This window comes from Argentina silus, assembly GCF_951799395.1.
Source record: "Argentina silus genome assembly, chromosome: 9".
NCBI classification, from domain to species: domain Eukaryota; kingdom Metazoa; phylum Chordata; class Actinopteri; order Argentiniformes; family Argentinidae; genus Argentina; species Argentina silus.
Window position 1 is genome coordinate 20638730 of NC_139663.1, and position 19127 is coordinate 20657856.

The 19127-nt window shown below is 48.3% G+C and overlaps 1 protein-coding gene across 1 annotated transcript; it reads left to right on the top strand.

The window, feature by feature from the left end:
* Nucleotides 1–955: 955 nt before the first annotated feature.
* On the top strand, nt 956–16869 carry LOC310810257 (endoplasmic reticulum membrane sensor NFE2L1-like). Its single transcript, XM_083677948.1, has 7 exons — nt 956–1042; nt 2063–3092; nt 11331–11537; nt 12770–12859; nt 13254–13409; nt 13658–14090; nt 14218–16869. Exons 2-7 carry the CDS (start codon nt 2481–2483, stop codon nt 15375–15377), a joined length of 2658 nt encoding a protein of 885 aa, XP_083534074.1. The 5' UTR covers nt 956–1042; nt 2063–2480; the 3' UTR covers nt 15378–16869.
* The last annotated feature ends 2258 nt before the right edge of the window (nt 16870–19127 follow it).

A 19127-nucleotide genomic window follows, 5' to 3' on the forward strand; every position in this document is an offset into this window, starting at 1 on the left:
TCCTCATCCCATCCCATTCCATGTATTACAATGAGCCTGTCCTCCGATTTCTAGCCTCCCCTGGTACCAATATGATTCCAAGAGAAGGGTGTTTACAACTACTATTTATGCCTGTGTGTCTGTCTGTCAAATCATGTATGACGTGCCATGAAAAGCTAATGTCTTTATGATAACGTTATGTTCTTAATGGTTGATTATGCTCAACATCGCCTTCTACTTATTGTATTGTGACGAAGTTTGTTTTCCACTGCTGTCAGTAAAATGTATTTACAGTCACTGTAATAAATGACACATTGTAATAAAATGCCTTACATCTGCCTCGACTTGTTATTATTCAACAGTAATCAATTGTGTTTTATATATATATATATATATATATATAGAGAGAGAGAGAGAGAGAGAGAGAGAGAGAGAGAGAGAGAGAGAGAGAGAGAGAGAGAGAGAGAGAGAGAGAGAGAGAGAGAGAGAGAGAAATAGCTTTAGCTTTAGCCAACATATATAGCTGAAACAACTCGCCAACAACTCGCCAGTAAATCCTTCAATCCCTACTGTGTAGATTACTGATACAGAATCCGTTTTTTACTACACCGTTCACGGCAGATGGCAGCAATGCTCATGTCTACGTATTGGGGGGATTACCTGTGTGTGTGTGTGAGAGAGAGAGAGAGGGAGAGAGGGAGAGAAAAAGAAATAAAAAAAGTGCACGTTTGTGTTGTGAGTCTGTCTGTGTCTGTGAACTAGCGCTTGGTTTTCTGGAGCAGGTCCGACACAGAAGTCAGTCGGGGGCGGCAGGGAGGGAGGGATGTTGTGTGCCACCGTGTTGACTCAGACGCATTTATGGAAAAAGGAAACTGAAACGCTGGCGCGTCATGAAGGGAGGAGACTGCGCAGCGAGGAGGCTGAGCGCAGCGGGTTTAAAAGTCCTCACCCTCCGATTTAGAGGCAGAAACACAAACAGCAAGACTCACTATACTATCTAGACAGAGGATTACAGTACTTGATTTTACACTGATGTGCCGGTGAACTTCTCTCCTCTAGTCGGGTAAGATTAAACGGAGTGAATGGAGCCCATGTTTCGCTGTCAGTTCTATTAATAAGGCTTATATCATACAGTGGCTGTTGGTAGCCGAAACCTAACCACTGAAATCCGTTTCAATTTGCCAATTTCAAGTTGTTACGTTTCCCTCTGCAAAGAGAAAGGGTGCATCTATTAAGGGTTCTATAATGCTCGCCGTTTTATGAAGTAGGCTATGTCATAGGCTATACATTAACATTTCAGTGCATTAAAATCCATTATGTTAATAATTATGATTAAAATCAGTCATCGCAGCACAAAGTGTGCCAAACGCATCCTGTTCAACGGGTTTTTAGACCCTTACATTCTGAGACCTATTAATCTCAGATCATCAGGTTCACCGGGACTGTTTAACTGACTTCTACCTGACGTGCGGTAACATGAGCCTAAGAGAGCTGATAGGCCTAAATAAAAATGTGTCTCTGATTAAGTCTATACGGTTTGTGTTCTTCGAAGTTGTTGATGGCAAATCCTTTTTCAGTTGGGCTATTCAGTAACCGACCGATAGGCGGAAGGAATTCTATTTCCCGGGAATGAGTTAGATTACATCATGTGGTCTAACCGTCAGAGTTTCTGTCAAAGCGCCCTGTTGGATGTTATTACCCAACAAGTTATAGAAGGAGGTCGAAGTTACTGGTTTGTGTTGATAAGAAGAAAACCTCGCCCCAGATAACCTCGCCTTTGTCTTGCGTTATCTCTGGAAGAATGTTTCAAACCTCACGTGGCGCCAAACCACTTGTGAACTCATAATACTGTTGAATTCTGCAAAAGGTGACCGTGACTTTTATCTCTTTGGTTTTAGTTTTTTTTTTTTAAATAGGCGTTTTACAGGATGAAGCTCTGAAGAAAAAAACGAACATAAAAGCAAATATATTGTTTTATTATTATATTCTGGAATGTCTCAGCTGTCCTTGGTGCCTAAACTGACTGTTTACCTCCTAACGCCAAATATGTCTTGATCTAACTTGACTTTCTCATTCATTGTAGGATTCTTATACAATTGGAAGAGTGAAGTGAAGTGTAGAGAAGACTTTGGGATGGATATCTCTATTCTCGCATCTTTGAAATATAACAACTATCCATCACCATCGGTGTATTGATTCATCATTTCATCATATAGACATTACCTTATTCCCCCCTTTCTCATCACCTTGAATTGAAGCCATAGACAAGGACAACGACAACAACAACAACGTCGACGACAACAACAACAACAACAACAACAACAACAACAACAGCCCATCGACAACCCAACAGATTTGAGGCTTGAACTTGGCATTGTGCCACCCATCTCCCTCTCCACCCATCTCCCTCTCCACCCATCCCCCTCTCCACCCATCCCCCTCTCCACCCATCCCCCTCTCCACCCATCGCTCCGTGACGACCACCACACGCCTGTGAGAACATGTTGTATCTGAAGAAGTACTTCACGGAGGGCATGATCCAGGTGGCCATCCTGCTGAGTCTGTGTGGGGTGAGGGTGGACGTTGGGATGGGGGGGCTGGAGCCCTACCTGCCCTACCTAGCCCCCTGGCAGCAGGTCCTGCTGGGCCCCTCCTCCGCCCTCACACAGACCCTGGTCCACAACCTCCGGAACCGCCTGGACGCCTCAGGCCACCGCCTCCACCCCAAGAGCCTGGACGACCAGGGCCGAGATCTGGACCTGGAGGGGTACTTCACGGCCCGCCGGCTGCTGAATGGACACTCGGGCCTGCGTCTGGGCCGGGGATTGGACTGGGTCCGCTCTCTGGACCATCTCCAGGTGCCCAGGCCCGAGGTGGAGGCGTGGTTGGTCCACCGGGCCCCAGACAGCCTGGCGGGGGGGGCGACCACCCTGGAGGGCGGGGGCGGGCTGGGGGGGGATGCGGCAGGAGACCACGTGGGCTCGGCCATGAGGTCCAGTGGTGTGGTGGAGGTGCTGGGGGCGGGGCAGGAGTCGGGTTACGGCGGAACACTCAGAGAGAACGTTCCGGATGCTGGCCAGGAGGAAGAGGATGTTGATGATGTCATAAAAGAGGTAGGTTACACAGTGTGGTTCTTACTTCGGTTTGTACTAAAAAAAATATTGTTTCAGGGTTTCTTTTGTGTGTTTATTTCTTCAGGGAAGAATAGATAGGTAAACATTTCGGCCTAAGCCTTCGAAGGCATTGTTATGAACGCACCTGGGTTCAGTATCCCCAAAGCTTTGTAGCTTAAGTCGTACTTAATTTATCCGTTGACTCACATGAAGTAAATCGTCACCCGCCTAGCAACAGAGAGCACCCTCGTGAGAGAGAACTCCCTCTGAGTAAACACACACACACACACACACACACACACACACACACACACACACACACACACACACACACACACACAGGGGATTCCCAACATCTCTCGTCGGAAGTTATCACTCACTGGCTGCATTCATTGGTTAGTAGTTATTCTGTTGCCACTGAGTGCAGCCAGTGAATGTAGCCAGTGAATGTAGCCAGTGAATGTAGCCACTGAGTGCAGCCAGTGAATGTAGCCACTGAGTGCAGCCAGTAGGTATAGCTACTAACCAGTGAGTGCAGCCAGTGAATGTTGTCTTGTGAGAGAGAGTACACACACACACACACACACACACACACACACACACACACACACACACACACACACACACACACACACACACACACACACACACACAGGGGATTCCCAACTTCTTAAGTTATTGCTCTCTGGCTACATTCACTGGCTAGTGGCCACATTCACTGACTAGTGGCTACATTCACTGTGTAAAAGCTTTTTTTCAGGCCAACTCATTGGGAAATATGATTATTTTCTTATTCTATTCTGAGGTCAAATATTTATTTTTAGGGAAATTGTGACATCATTTATACAAATGGATAGGTTTAAGGCCTTCGTGTAATACCACAGCAGGATAGAGGGATGTATTGCGAGGGCAAATAGTAAAATAGTTATATACTGGGAAAGGTAGGTTGACCCGTGGACATCGGAAGGTTGGAATTAGATATGGAATGGATAGTTGATTGGCCGATTCACTTGTGAACCCAATACAGGCAGAGATGAGGATTTGTAAGTGTCTATATACGTGTGTGTGTGTGTGTGTGTGTGTGTGTAGGTGTGGGTATTATTATATGTACCATGCCAGGTGAATAGCTGGCATGGTACTAGAAACTAGAAATGATGCAAACAATGCCCCCCCCCCCCCCCCCCCCCCCCCAAAGAAAAAAAAAGGGAAGAAATTGATTTTAATCTCCTGTGTCATAAGTTCTCAATGTTTACTTTGTCTGAATTTGAAAAATATGGCATAAATGACTCATACAACATGAATTAACAAAAACAGTATTATTCAGTGTTTATTTGACATCGTCATGGAGACCAGATCCCAGGAGACTGCGCGGCAACACTCCCAGTACATTGTGAAGACCAGGGGAGGCTGGCGGAGGTAGAAATTGGAGGACATTCCTCATTCCATTCTGTGCATTACAATGAGCCTGTCCTCCAGTTTCTAACTTCACCAGCCCCCCCCTGATACAGTACATTGTGAAGACAAAGCTTCCATTAAACCCAAGGCCCACAAAACCGTTCTGTTGGAGCAGGTGTTCACTGTAGTCCAAGCCTGTGTCTTGGCAGCCCAACTGGCCATTGAGCAACGAAGGGGATCGAATAACACAGGCCGACTGGTGTGTGTGTGTGTGTGTGTGTGTGTGTGTGTGTGTGTGTGTGTGTGTGTGTATACTAGAAATTTGTCTGGACTTCCCCTTTTTACGTAACACCTGAGAGCTACTTGTTGATCTGTCCCACTGACTGTGAGTCGACCGTAGATGGGTGGGGGGAGTGTAAGGGTGGGGGAGTAGGAGGGGGGGTGGGGGGAGTAGGAGGGGGGGTGGGGGTGGGGGGAGTGTAAGGGTGGGGGGAGTAGGAGGGGGGGTGGGGGTGGGGGAGTGTAAGGGTGGGTGGTAGGGGGAGTCTTGGGGGTGGGAGAGTGAGGGGTTTGGCTGTTATGGGTCGGGGTTGGCACAGGGGGTAAAGTGGGACAGAGATGGGGGGGCGGGGGAGTCAGCATGTGATGACTGGGAATGTGTCCCACTTTAGCTGCAGCCTGTTGATCCCCCCCTGGCTTGGGCAGAGTGACAGTGTACAGTGTTCCATCCACAGTCATCTGGAGTGTAAACACGATAACACTGGGTTAGGGTTAGGGGTGGGTTAGGGTTAGGGTTAGGGTTATCAGGGCTGTAGCATCATAGTGCTGGGTTAGGGTCAGGGTTAGGGTTAGGGTTATCAGGGCTGTAGCATCACAGTGTGCTAGGTTAGGGTTAGGGTTAGGGTCAGGGTTAGTGTTAGGGTTAGCAGGGCTATAGCATCACAGTGCTGGGTTAGGGTCAGGGTTGGGTTAGGGTTGGGTTAGGGTCAGGGTTAGGGTTGGGTTAGGGTAGGGTCAGGGTTAGTGTTAGTGTTAGGGTCAGGGTCAAGGTTAGTGTTAGTGTTAGTGTTAGGGTCAGGGTCAGGGTTAGTGTTAGTGTTAGTGTTAGTGTTAGGGTTAGCAGGGGTATAGCAGAGGACAGCTGTTTGATGGTTTTTACTGTGACACAGTGTTTACACTGCTTTTTAGTGCTTCCTTCAGCAGGGTAACTCCCAAAACCTCGCTTATCTCTTTCACTTCAGTCCAGAGGTACACCGTGTGCTGTTATGTCTGCAGGGGTACATGGTGTGGGTGTTGGTGGGGTCTTTCTCGGTCACTGTAGAGTCAGAATCTGTTTTGGGCTTCTTGCCCAAACACCCCGGCCCCAGCCATGACACCACGGCCCCAGCCATGACACCCTGGCCTGCATGGGACTCTCCAAACCCCTCCCTGGGGGGGCAGAGAGACAGAGGGGGTTTTTGACCCTGTGTGTGTGTGTGTGTGTGTGTGCACGTGGGTGCGTGCATGTGGGTGCGTGGGTGCGTGCATGCGTGCGTGAGGACAGGGGGAGGTTTTTGACCCTGTGCGTGTGCGTGTGTGTGTGTGTGTGTGTGTGTGTGTGTGTGTGTGTGTGTGCGCGTGCGCGTGTGTGTGCGCTTGTGGGTGTGTGTGAGGACAGGAGGCGTTTGACCCTGTTGATGTGTGTTAGTCGTCTGTACATCCCCTGGGTCTTGGTGTTACAGACCTGTTTATAACTAGACTGCATTTCTCTCCTCCCAGCCAGCCAGCCTGACTGCCCAGCATAGATATAGAAGTCATAGAATGGATCCTCCATCCTCTCACGCCAGGGCTGTTTGGCTGGTTCACCTGATGATAAATGGCCTGTGTTCGGGCCGATATAGACAAAATATGCACGATGTACGATGTACGATATAGACAAAATATGCTTTTGCGATAATTTTGCGAGATATTGTGATATGACTTGCGATGTGTATCGAACACTTTGGTGGACGCTTGGTTGTAAACAAGTGTCGGAGTAAAGAACAGTCACTGAGTAAAATGGCGTAGCAAGTCTATGCATGCAGAGAGTGAATGTACCAGTCAAGGGCATCTCAAGCATTTTAGTTTTATAGAGTGAGGGTCAAAGAAAGGCGATAATGCACATGCATAATGGGTATGGATAATGAATGCATAATGGGTATGGATAATGCACTTTGATATGGATAATGCACTTTGATATGGATAATGCAGATGTTCATACTGCGATATTGATAGTTATACAATATGTTGTGCAGCCCTGTTATATATAAATATATGATATATACCCACAGGGTATTAAGTCTGACCAGTAGGGTTAGGGTTATATATATATATGCTATATACCCACAGGGTATTAAGTCTGACCAGTAGGGTTAGGGTTATATATATATATATGGCTGTATGTGTGTGTGTCGAGCACTGAGAGAAGTACAGCATTTCAACATGGCACAACGGAAAATATGCATGTTGTGATTTGCAGGATGCAGGATGTGATGCATCCTAATGTTAGTGTGTTGTTTATAATACACAATGTTGACCCCTGTCCGTTCTATCAAGGCTATTTCTATGATGTTGATGCTCACCAGCTTTGTTTTCCAGCTCAGCCAATCAGCAGGCAGCCACAGCCAGGGGCAGAGCAGTGTTAGTTGGCCTGTTCTGTGTCTGCTGTGTCTGCTGTGTGTGTGTGTGTGTGTGTGTGTGTCTGTCTGTCTGTCTGTCTGTCTGTCTGTGTGTGTCTGCTCTGTGTGTGTGTGTGTGTGTGTGTGTGTGTGTGTGTGTGTGTGTGTGTGTCTGCTCTGTGTGTGTGTGTGTCTGTGTGTGTCTGTGTGTGTCTGTGTGTGAAGTCATATTGGTGGTTGAGAGGTCATGTGTCCCAGCCAGCCGTACAGCTGAGGTTACAGCAGAGTAGAGAGCTGGACAGTGAACGCTGACATGGCCGCCCTGCATCACAGCATCACTGCCTGTAGAGACTCATTACAGCGCCCAATAACAGCTACATAAGCCTCAGCCATTAGGTTCCTAGGGGCCAAGTTAGGTCAGGGTTAAGATCAGGGTTAAGGTGTGTGTTTGTGTGCGTGTGTGTGTCTGTGTGTGCGAATGTGTGTGTACGCATGTGTGCCTACCTGCCTGGCGGCATGTGTGCACGTATGTGTGTGCGTGTGCGTGTGTGTGTGTGCGTGCATGTGTGTGTGTTTGCTGACACTGTCTACCAAGTAGGCAGTCTACATATGACCTTGTGTACAGGATCAGACTAGACCAGCCACAGGACTATATATAAACCAGAGGGCGTGTCTGTTAGCTTGTTGCTGAGTGTATAATGGACTGACTCATCATGGAACCCAACTTGCATGGAAATAAATCGAGCCCTGTAGACCAATGTGCTGTTCTGGAACACATTCTGTTTCCTGTCCAAACATGGGCGTGGCGACGAGGTCAACAGGAAGTTGCGATGCTGACCCCAGCGTCTGACTGACGGTTTCGCTCAAGACAAGTCGGAAACTCGGAAATACGATCTCCGAGTGTGAAAAATCTATTTGAACGGAACCTCCAACTCATAACTTAACTCAGGGGGGTACAGTAGGGGGTACAGTAGGGGGTACAATAGGAGGTACAGTAGGAGGTACAGTAGGGGGTACAGTAGGGGGTACAGTAGGAGGTACAGTAGGAGGTACAGTAGGGAGTACAGTAGGGAGTACAGTAGGGGGGACAATAGGGGGTACAGTAGGGGGGTACAGTAGGGAGTACAGTAGGGGGTACAGTAGGGGGTACAGTAGGGCGTACAGTAGGGGGGTACAGTAGGGAGTACAGTAGGGGGGAACAGAAGACGTTAGGGGTTGATGTGGGACTTGTGGAGAGACAGACACTCCTGGTTCACCCCAAACCCCTACTGTTACTGACCTCCACCCAGACACACTCATCAGGGAGCCAGTCACCACACCAGCATCTGTAGCAGTAGCATCTGGCCTGCTGAGGTGCTGAGGTGTTTGTTACTGTGGACACACCCACCCACACACACACACACACACACCCACCCATACACACACACACGCACACACACACACGCACGCACACCCACCCACCCACCCACCTACCCCCTAACCCTGACCTGACCTAACTTGGCCCCTGGGAACCTGGGAACTTATGTAGCTGTTATTGGGTGCTGTAATGAGTCTCTACAGGCAGTGATGCTGTGATGCAGGGCGGCCATGTCAGCGTTCACTGTCCAGCTCTCTGCTCTGCTGTAACCTCAGCTGTACGGCTGGCTGGGACACATGACCTCTCAACCACCAATAGGACTTATCTTATAGGCATTCTTGCTCTATGGGCATGTTTCATGTCAGACTGCTCTCTGTGACTTCGGGACTGCGGCACTTGCGTTGTTTTGTAACCTGAGGAAGAGGAGGAGGATGGCATCATATTGGCACAGACATTCATTCACTTTCGCAATGCTTGTTTACAGCAGCCTTCCTGTAGGGTGAATATCACCTCTCCAGATGCACACACACACACACGCACACGCACACACACACACACACACACACACACACACACACACACACACACACACACACAGGCATAAATAGGCAAAGACACACACACACACACACACACACACACACGCACGCACGCACACACGCACACACACACACCATACACTGCCCAAACCTGTCTGAAGCCTCTCTGACGTCCCCTCCCCATGTTTGTTCACAACAACATCTCCAACTCCTTGAAGTCAAATTCAGATACACAGTAATGAAGAGTAGTTGATGACACAAGCCCCTACATGGCAATTACACAACAACTGAAACATGATTATGTGCTGTAACAACATCAAATGAAATCTAAGTTTCTTTTTCATATGCACCGGGATACAGCAGTAAACGGTACAATGTAATGCTTATTACAAGCTACCTCTCTACAGTGCAGTGAAATACAAGGATAGGAATAAAACATAAGAGTAATAAAAATGTTGGGGTCCAGAAAAAGGAGAAGGGACTTTTGGCCAGTTAAATATTGAGGCTTTTATTAAACAGAATCGATTCCGTAGTCTTTTCTTGGACCCAGTCGGGAGGCAGAATAACTTTTTCAGAGCAGAACACACAGCTTTATCGACTTTATGGTGGAGACCATCTGTTGTTTTGGGTGATAGGCAATGAATTTACCACGGGGTTACATTTACATTACATTTATGGCATTTAGCAGATCAAATACATTTAGCAGAACAAATACATTTGTTTAAGTAAGTGAATCATCTATCCAACAGTCATAAGATAAAGTAATCAATGCTCAGACCAGGGGCCATTGGCAGTCACAATGCTAGAAGAAGGATTTTTTTTTATTAATAACAGGAGAGAAACTTGTACAGGGGGGTAGTGGGGGTGAAGAGGTCTTTAGGAGGGGTTGGGGTATGTTTAGACCACATTTTGGAGGCCATATTGGGGACTGACTCATAGTCACATGACCCAGAGAAATGTTACTGTACCCCCTACTGTACCCCCTACTGTACTTCCTACTGTACCTCCTACTGTACCCCCTACTGTACCTCCTATTGTACCCCCTACTGTACCCCCTACTGTACCTCCTATTGTACCCCCTACTGTACCCCCCTACTGTACCTCCTACTGTACCCCCCTACTGTACCTCCTATTGTGCCCCCTACTGTACCCCCCTACTGTACCTCCTATTGTACCCCCTACTGTACCCCCCTACTGTACCCCCCTACTGTACCTCCTACTGTAATCTTAGTACACAGTAGGCTGCCACCCACCAAGTTTTCTAGCTAACATGATAAGAATATCCTGCCTTCGCTCTAAACTGGAGGAGGGGGGGGGGGGGGGGGAGTAGAGGAGGCGAAAAGCCTGACTTTTGAGCACTGAATAGGCCTGGAGTAATCACCATTGAAGCCCAGGAGTGACGGTGGAAAAGCAGTTGGCCTTGGCACACACAGTGTAAGACCCGGTGTGGAAAACCGGCTATTGTCTACCAATCATATTCTCTGCCATAGAGAATAGAGGTTCCAGACGAAGAAGTAGAGCTACACAGACCATATGGAAAGGTCAGAGGTCATTGTGATCTGGTTACGGGGTCAGAGGAGTGGTCAATAAGCTCAGGTGCTCAACAGCTCTGTCCAGAGAGTCACTGTAGCTCAAGTCGGTTTAAGCTTCTCCATATAGTCCTCGTTCAGAGAACGGAATGTCTGGTTTACAGTAAGCTTTGTATCTGAACCTAGCTCAGTGTCTAGACTGGGGTCACCGGGTTTAACGGTCATCTTCAGTCCTGGTTTAAGCGCCATGCTGTCGGGGTGAAGGGTCATGTTGAAGTGAAGGTTGTAGAGCCTAGACCGAGAGACTGTGGGGTCGTTAGGTTGTTGTCTAAGCCCCCAGAGGGGACGGGGGAGGATTGATTCTATTCTTAGCCGTCTGTTAGTAGGGCATGTGTCTGTTAGCATATGGGACTGGTGTGGAAGGTTTCAGTAATAATAATAGACAGACAGCCAGGGGAGGCTGGTGGAGGTAGAAATAGGAGGATGGGCTCATTGTAATGCATGGAATGGAATGAGGAACGGTATTAACCACACGTGTGTATGATACCATTCCTCATTCCGCTCCATGCATTACGATGAGCCCATCCTCTGATTTCTGACTCCACCAGCCTCCCCTGACAGACAGCCAGGCGGGTGTGATCTCCTTTCCCATCCTCAGACACCGGCCTTTCAAACCCACTAATAAGAGTCTGAACGGCTGGGTCTGCTAGACTGTGCTAGACTGCGCTAGCCTGCCAAGCTAAAGCCTAGGCATAACATCTCCTTTCCCTGTGTGTCTCCAGGAAGTTGACTCGACAGAGACACTGTGGCAGGACCGTTCTCACCTCATAGACCACCAGACCCCCCCTCGTTTCCTCCTGGGTGAGGAGGAGGAGGAAGAGGAGGAGGATGAAGAGCTGGCGGGGGTCCGCTGGAGGGACAGCTGGAGGGACGAGGGTCGTTCCTATGACGATGCCAACAGAGAGCTGGCACAGGACTTGTCTGAACAGGTGAGACTAACAGGGTGTCCAGGTGTGTCTCTTACCTGTCCAAGGTGGTGTTCTCAATGCCACCTCTGGGTCAACTGTTTGTGGTGGCTCTACCGATGCTCATACAACTACAGACACCAGCGGAGGAATGTTTGATACCATTCCTCATTGCATTCCATGCATTACAATGAGCCAGTCCTCCGTTTTCTACCTCCACCAGCCTCCCCTGATAGACACCCTTCCCAGTACTCACACTTCAAAAGGTCAAAGGTCAATAACTCATCAGTGGTGTAGTAAGCATCTATTATACATGGTAGTTATGCTAGGACTGGCCTTCAGGCCTGGACAGGAGCTGTCCTGTCTAAACATGGGAGAGTTGCAAGTGTGTGTGTGTGTGTGTGTGTGTGTGTGTGTGTGTGTGTGTGTGTGTGTGTGTGTGTGTGTGTGTGTGTGTGTGTATATGTGTCTTGTCTAAACATACATTGGAGAGTTACAAGTGTGTGTGTGTGTGAGTTGGAGAGTTGCCCACTCAGCTGTTTGGGCAAGCCACCACAGGTGCACTCTGGGAAAAATGTGGGACGCTCCAGTCATCTGAAACCGAATTGCGCTTTCCACCCTGGCTGTGTGTGTGTGTGTGTGTGTGTGTGTGTGTGTGTGTGTGTGTGTGAGACCTGAGACCACTGCTAATCTGCTGACACAGCCCAACCTCATAGCAACCTCATAGCGACTGACCCACTATCACAGGAGATGGGGTAACATGATCTATAGAGGAGGAGGAAGATGCCACTCCACATGTCTCCACTGTCCCACACACACACAGTCACAATGCTTTGTCTGTCCCCCACATAACCTTGTCTTAGACAGACAGTGTGTCCTTGGACAGGAACTCATTCTGCTCAGCGATATGTGCCTGACGCCTGGGAGATGCCTCGACAGACACGGAGCAGTGGAGGCAGAATGGAATGAGGAATGGTGTCAAGCACGTCCTCCGATGTCTACCTCCACCTGCCTCCACTGACACAGAGAGATTGAGAGATGCTTGGTATAATGAGAATGACAGGAGAAGCCAAGCTGGTCCAAATGCACCATGTTGCTGTTTCAGTCTCCTGCCATAACTTGCTTTATGAAAGCCAAACATTGGCATTCATAGCATTCTCCTCCGGTGACCGGATCAACCCAGAATGCAGTAGTACAGTCATATAGAAATGGAACTCATATATTGACACATATATATTGTGTGTGTCTGTGGACAGTTTGCCAGCCTGGAGGCCCAGACGTCGATGTCCCTACAGGAGTGTCTGTGTCTGCTGGAGGACACCTTCCCCTTCGGAGGGGAAGCCCAGGTACTGGTGGTCTATTCTGTTCTAACTGATTCTATTCTGTTCGAACTGATTCCATTCTGTTCGAACTGATGCTATTCTAATATAATTGATTCTATTCTATTCTAATTGATTCTATTTTGTTATAATTTATTCTATTCTATTCTAATTGATTCTATTCTGTTGTAGTTGATTATATTCTGTTCTAATTGATTCAACTTTATACCAATTGATTCTATTACATTCTAATTGATTCTATTATATTCTATTCAACCTAGTTAGGGAGAATGGCTGATTGATAGTTGTTGGTACTGCCACTATTTTATTCTATTCTAGTCTATTACTTTCTATTCGACTAGACAGCTGACCATTGATAGTTGTTGCTGGCCGGCTGACAGTGTGATGTTTGTGTTCTCAGCTGTCCGACCCAGTTGGCCTAGATTTGGGAGCGGCCGACGCTGAGGACCCCTCCTCTGTCCGAGAGCCCCTCCTCTCACCCCTGCTGTCCAATCAGGACCCTTCTCTAGACCTGGAGCAGCAGTGGCAGGACCTGCTGGCTATCATGGAACCTGAGGTATATCTCCTCTCCTCCCCTTTCCTCCCTTTTCCTCTCCTCCCTTCTCCTCTCCTCTCCTTCCCTCTACTCTCCTCCCCTCTACTCTCCTCCCCTCCCCTCCCCTCCCCTCCTCCTCTCTCTTTACCTCTCCTCTCAGTTAACACAGTACATTAAAGGCCAAAGTGCTTTTCACAGTAGCACTCTCCTTCTCTGTGCAGCCCACTTCATTAGAGTTCTAACCCAGCCCCATATACGATCTCTTCCAGGACATGGATATGTACTCTCCAGTGGGAACCTCTCTCCCAGGCTGTGTCACTGATGACCATGACCTCATGCATTCTAGAGCCCTCCAGAGTCCCACCTTGCCAAGCCGCAATGCTAACCCAGGTCACCTGGATGTCAGCCTGCACCAGGCTACCCTGAGGTCCAGTGACAGCCTGGACTACGCCCTCAGCCCTGTCTCTGTCCTGGGGGGCCCTGAGCTCCTGGAGCCCCCCAACCTGCACCAGGCTACCCTCGTGCCCAGCGACAGCCTGGACTACCCCCTCAGCCCTGTCCCTCTCCTGGGGGCCCTGGAGCCCCCCTACCTGCACCAGGCTACCCCGAGGCCCAGCGACAGCCTGGACAACCCCCTCAGCCCTGTCTCTGTTCTGGGGGGCCCTGAGCTCCTGGAGCCCCCCCACCTCTTCCATACACATGGTATGTGGTGTGTGTTGCCTGGGGACTTGGGGGTTAGAGTTTTTTTAGTAACAAATAGACTAATTAAGTGCTATTCTTCTTCTTTTCTCTTATTTGATCTTCTCTGTCCTTCTATTCTAATTCACAGACACCTCAGCTGGCAATGACAATATGGCGTCTGTTCAGTCAACTGTCTTCCCGGATGAATCAGCCTTATCCAGCGGCCTAGCCTCCCTCCTGGATGAACCAGTGCTGCCCAGCAGCCTAGCCTCCCTCCTAGACGACGCCATGTTGGATGAGATCAGCCTATTGAACCTGGCGTTGGCGGAGGGTTTCAGCCCCGACCAGACCTCCAGGTTGGAAGAGGAGCTGGACTCTGACTCGGGCCTCTCCCTGGACTTCAGCCACAGTCCTGCCTCCCTCAGCGGCTCGGAGGCCTCCTACTCCTCCTCCTCTTCCTCCTCCTCCTCCTCTTCCTCTTCCTCTGACTCTGGTTCCAGTGTGTTCTCTGAGGAGGAGGCGGGTATGGGGGGATACAGCTCTGACATGGAGGTAGTGGTGAAGGAGGAGGAGGAGGAGGGGGCGGTGGGGGGGGGATACCCCACTGAGGTCAGCAAGATGTGTTCCATGAGCTACCAGGAGCCTCAACGCTTCAACCACCTCCCTTGGCTGGAGCATATCGACCACGACCACACCTACAACCATCCCTGGCCCACTCCCACCCCCACCTCCACCTCGTCCCACAAGGGGAAAGCCCCCAAGCCCCCCAGGTCCTCACGCTTCAGCAAACCCTACGACGAAGAGGAAGACAAGATGTGGGGTCGTGACGAACGTCGGGCGCGCGCCATGAAGATCCCCATCTCTAACGAGGTCATCGTCAACCTCCCCGTGGAGGACTTCAACAAGCTGCTGGCCGATCACCACCTCTCCGACGGCCAGCTCAACCTGGTGCGGGACATCCGCCGGCGCGGCAAAAACAAGATGGCCGCCCAGAACTGCCGGCGGCGGAAGCTGGACGTCCTGCTGGGATTGGAGGAAGGCGTGGAAGGGCTGAGGCGTCGCCGGGCACGGCTGCTCAAGGAGAAGGTTGAGACTCTGCGCTCGGTCCGAGAGATGAAGCAGAGGCTCAGCGGGCTGTACCAGGAAGTGTTTTCCCGCCTGCGGGACGAGGAAGGAAGGCCATTGGCTGAGAGTGACTACACGCTTCAGTATAATAGCGACGGGGACGTGGTGCTGGCGTCACGCCACGGGGCAGCTAGTGAGCCGCACCGCAGGCCCGGCAAGAAGCAGAGGGATAAAAAGAAGTGAAAAGATGTGTAGAGATGTGATCGATCCGTTTGATTGATTAACCAGTGAGTTGATTGATCGGATATGGTTTGACAGTTCAATAACTTCTCTCTGAGGGGACTGGAGGTGAACATGGTAATGATACAACTACTCTTCCTGAAGTATCTCCTTCACGTTCTCAGATCTCAGGTCTTCAATGTCAAGGACTAGAGACACTAATCAGGCCGTACAAAAGATGTGTGTTTGTGGTGTGTTGAAAAAATCTAAGGGACTGAAATGACTGTTAGAAGCCCAGTTTTCACTGTAATTTACTGGTAATTTACTGGTACTGTTATCTGTGTAAACAGACCTGGGGTAGGGCATACCGCTAAATCTTTTACCTGTGGCGGACCTAGTCATGGTCCCGGTAAATCACCGATCAGGGGTTTGTGTAAGTGGGGCAGAGGTGAAATGCAGGTATGCTCATTTGCAGTTGCATTGAATTCCATCTCTCCCTTCCAACTTTACCTGCATTGCACTGATGTATGTAAACGGGGTGACCCAGGTAAATCAAGGCCTGTGTAAGCAGGAGTCAGGCTAGAAATACCGGGAAATAATTTCAGGCATTTGACCGTTATCTCTGTGGGAACAAGTCAGGAAAGGAGGCTGAGGAGAGAGAGAGAGAGAGAGAGACATTGAACCCTGAATTAAGGTCAGGTGGCCAGGAGGAAGGCCTAGATATTGTTGTTAGCTAAAAGAGGCCTGTGAGATCAAGCCCTCTTGGCAATGCTGGCACATTGCAGTATTCTGATGTGAACACGTGTCTGTTCGAAACCCGGCTCGTCTGTGCCATCAAAGACTGTGTTAGCCAGCTAAGCTGAAGCCTCAGCAACACACAGGTACACTAAGGTTGTCAGGAAGTGGAGGAGTTGCCTAGTGCCTTCAGTAAAGCCCATAGTTCTCCACACTGCTGTCTGTAGGCCTCAGGGAATATGATTACTGGACGTGACAACAATACAGCGTTACACAGGCAAAAATACATTATACAGGCAAAAATACAACATTATACAGTCAACAATACAATGTTATACAACCAACAATGCAATGACTATCAGGTAACAGCCAGGTGAAACTGCCCGGGTATATGAATTATCAGGCAATGATACAGGGGGGAATTTTAACCCCCTGCGTAAATCTCGCATTAATGTCAATGGGAAATGTGCTCGATGATTCCATTTACGTGTGTTAGATCGAGTTAGGATTCCATCCACAATGAATATCATGTAATATAACTGGTGCATCAATAACTTTGAGTTTGTATGTCGACTCATTTTATGTTTTGTGTTATGTGTTGAAAGCCTTATCATAACTTCATATCAGACACACGGTGTGAAAAAGAGATATGCTGGGATGTATGGTTAATTCAAGTTTGATGTGGGTTTTTTTTGTATTGTTTTATGAGGCGTTCTAATGCTTTTGAATACTTTTGCCGTTTACCTTTTGGATAAATAAAAACACTTGTTTTCCACCTGTTTGCCTTTGAGAGTCCCAGTACCACTTACTGGTGTATTCTAGAACGTTCAAGCAAGGTTGAGGAAAAGTCCTAACTGACGAAGTCAAGCTCAGAGTTCAGTTGACAGATCAATAAAAGTGACCAGGTGGTGAGTCAATGGAAGTCAGGCGCTTCTTGCGGGGAGAGAAACAGAGAAACATCCTATATCTCATAATAGTAAGAATACTAAAACAGACAGTACAGACAAGTCCAACACTTTCATTTCATACAACAAAATAAATAACACAATCCAACCACATGTTAACAAAAAAAAGCTTTATTGTCCAAAAACATCAAACAATTAAACCCCTGGAAACCGTGACATCGTAACCGAGAGACATGCAACAACAAGGTAGATCTATCTTCTAGAGACAGAGAGAAAGAGTCAAAAACAAAAGAAAGGGTTACATGTAATGAGCCACTAAACTAACATTATACAGTTTATAGAAATCTTCAGATCGAGTCTTTTTTAGAAAAGGTGTTCATCACAGAGTTGGGACTCCTCTGTGTTTTTGTCATGTCAAGATGAAAGCACGTCTTCCGGTTCCCAAAGAGGCTGCGGTCTGATTCTCTAGCCGTCAGCTTGAAGTGTGCACTTTTTCACCCACTTATGCTTAAACATTCTAATACTTTACACATGCTAGAGTAACGGAAGGTGGGTACCCGCCGGCCAAGAGGGCGTCGAGAATCGGACAGCAGCCTACGCCTCGATGAATCGAGCCTGGTAAGTGATACATCTTTTAAAGTGGGATCTGTCTTTTTCCACATCTGTTCAGAGGAACAGGCTCTCGGGCCGGTCTGCTCAATACTGGTCTGCTTGCGGCACTGAAGACATTTGACATTCATCAGCCTTGATAAAAACAGCTGAATCAACCTGATTCAAGGTAACACTTTACTAAGAGCCAAAATACGTCATGTGAATACTGTATGTGGAGGTGCTGAAAGGAGCCAGATCGAGTCCATCTTTGAAGACCACCTGTGACAGGTTATAATGCGTTATTACCTGTTGCATGTACTGTGGTGCCAAATGAGTTCATGGGCACTAGAAGAGTGTTTCAGGAGCAGAGGAAAAATGAAACCAGAGACAGCTAGGCCTAACTAGTCAAACACTGATACCAGACACAGCTAGGCCTAGCGAATCAAACTTTTGATGTTAACACAACATGGGTCTCGAGTCGGTTTCCGTGTTGGGAGTGTGAGCTAGCTAGACATCTGATCGCCATTCACACAGCTGCTGACACAAAGGGTACAAGCTACCATCACCTTACCACCCTACCACCCCCGAAAGACTGATATAAAAAACAAACAAACATTGCATTTCCTATGACATACAATATAGACTATACCCCAAGGCCCATGGTCTTTGTTTAAAACCAGTGTTTATCGGGCCAGATCACATGATAAATGGCCCTCTAGATGGCGCTCCGTAGGTATAGGAAACATGGTGGAAGTTAGCCGGAAACATGACATAAGTGTAGAAAAAACAAAAATAAAATTAAAAAAAGGGAAAAAAAAACTTGATTGTAAATGTTCACATTTATCTTTAATAGTCGTAATTTTACTATTGATTAAGTACAAAAAATACACGATAGATCAAAGGATAATCTTCTAATAGATTAGTAAAAACAAAACCCATGGGCCTCCACTGTATCCTCCGTACGTGTTCCTCATTACCCATCATCCCTTTCTGCTGGCAGTATGTCCCAGGTATTTTTTACAGGTCAATGTTGTTTTTAAAAGGTGCAACATATCCTTGTAAACAACCGAAGGGTAGCAACGGCATGTAAAAGCCAGTGCTCGTACATCATGCGATCTCATTCCCTGATCGCTAATGCTTTATCATGGGCAATGCCATGGTCTGAAATCCTACATACTGGATCTTTAAGATGAATTTGGAGTCATCCTACCACCACCATTCCCTCCACTCCTTCACACAGCCCCACGCAAATCTATCAATGCTGAACAAGTACTTAGGAAAGATTTGATGAGACAAGCATATTCGGTGATGTCCCCCCCCCCCCCCCCCCACTACCCACCCTCCCTCCCTGCCTGCCTGACCAACCAGCCCACCCACCCCCCCACCCCACCCCACTCACACAACTCCTTAACATGTCTCCCCATGATCCATGTTTACCTCTGTCAATGTTTCAAAAGTCCAAGTTTGCAATAAAGAAGACAGGAGGTAATGAAAGAAGCGAGCATCACCCTCCCTCCCCCCCCCCCCCCCTCTCCCGGTGAAC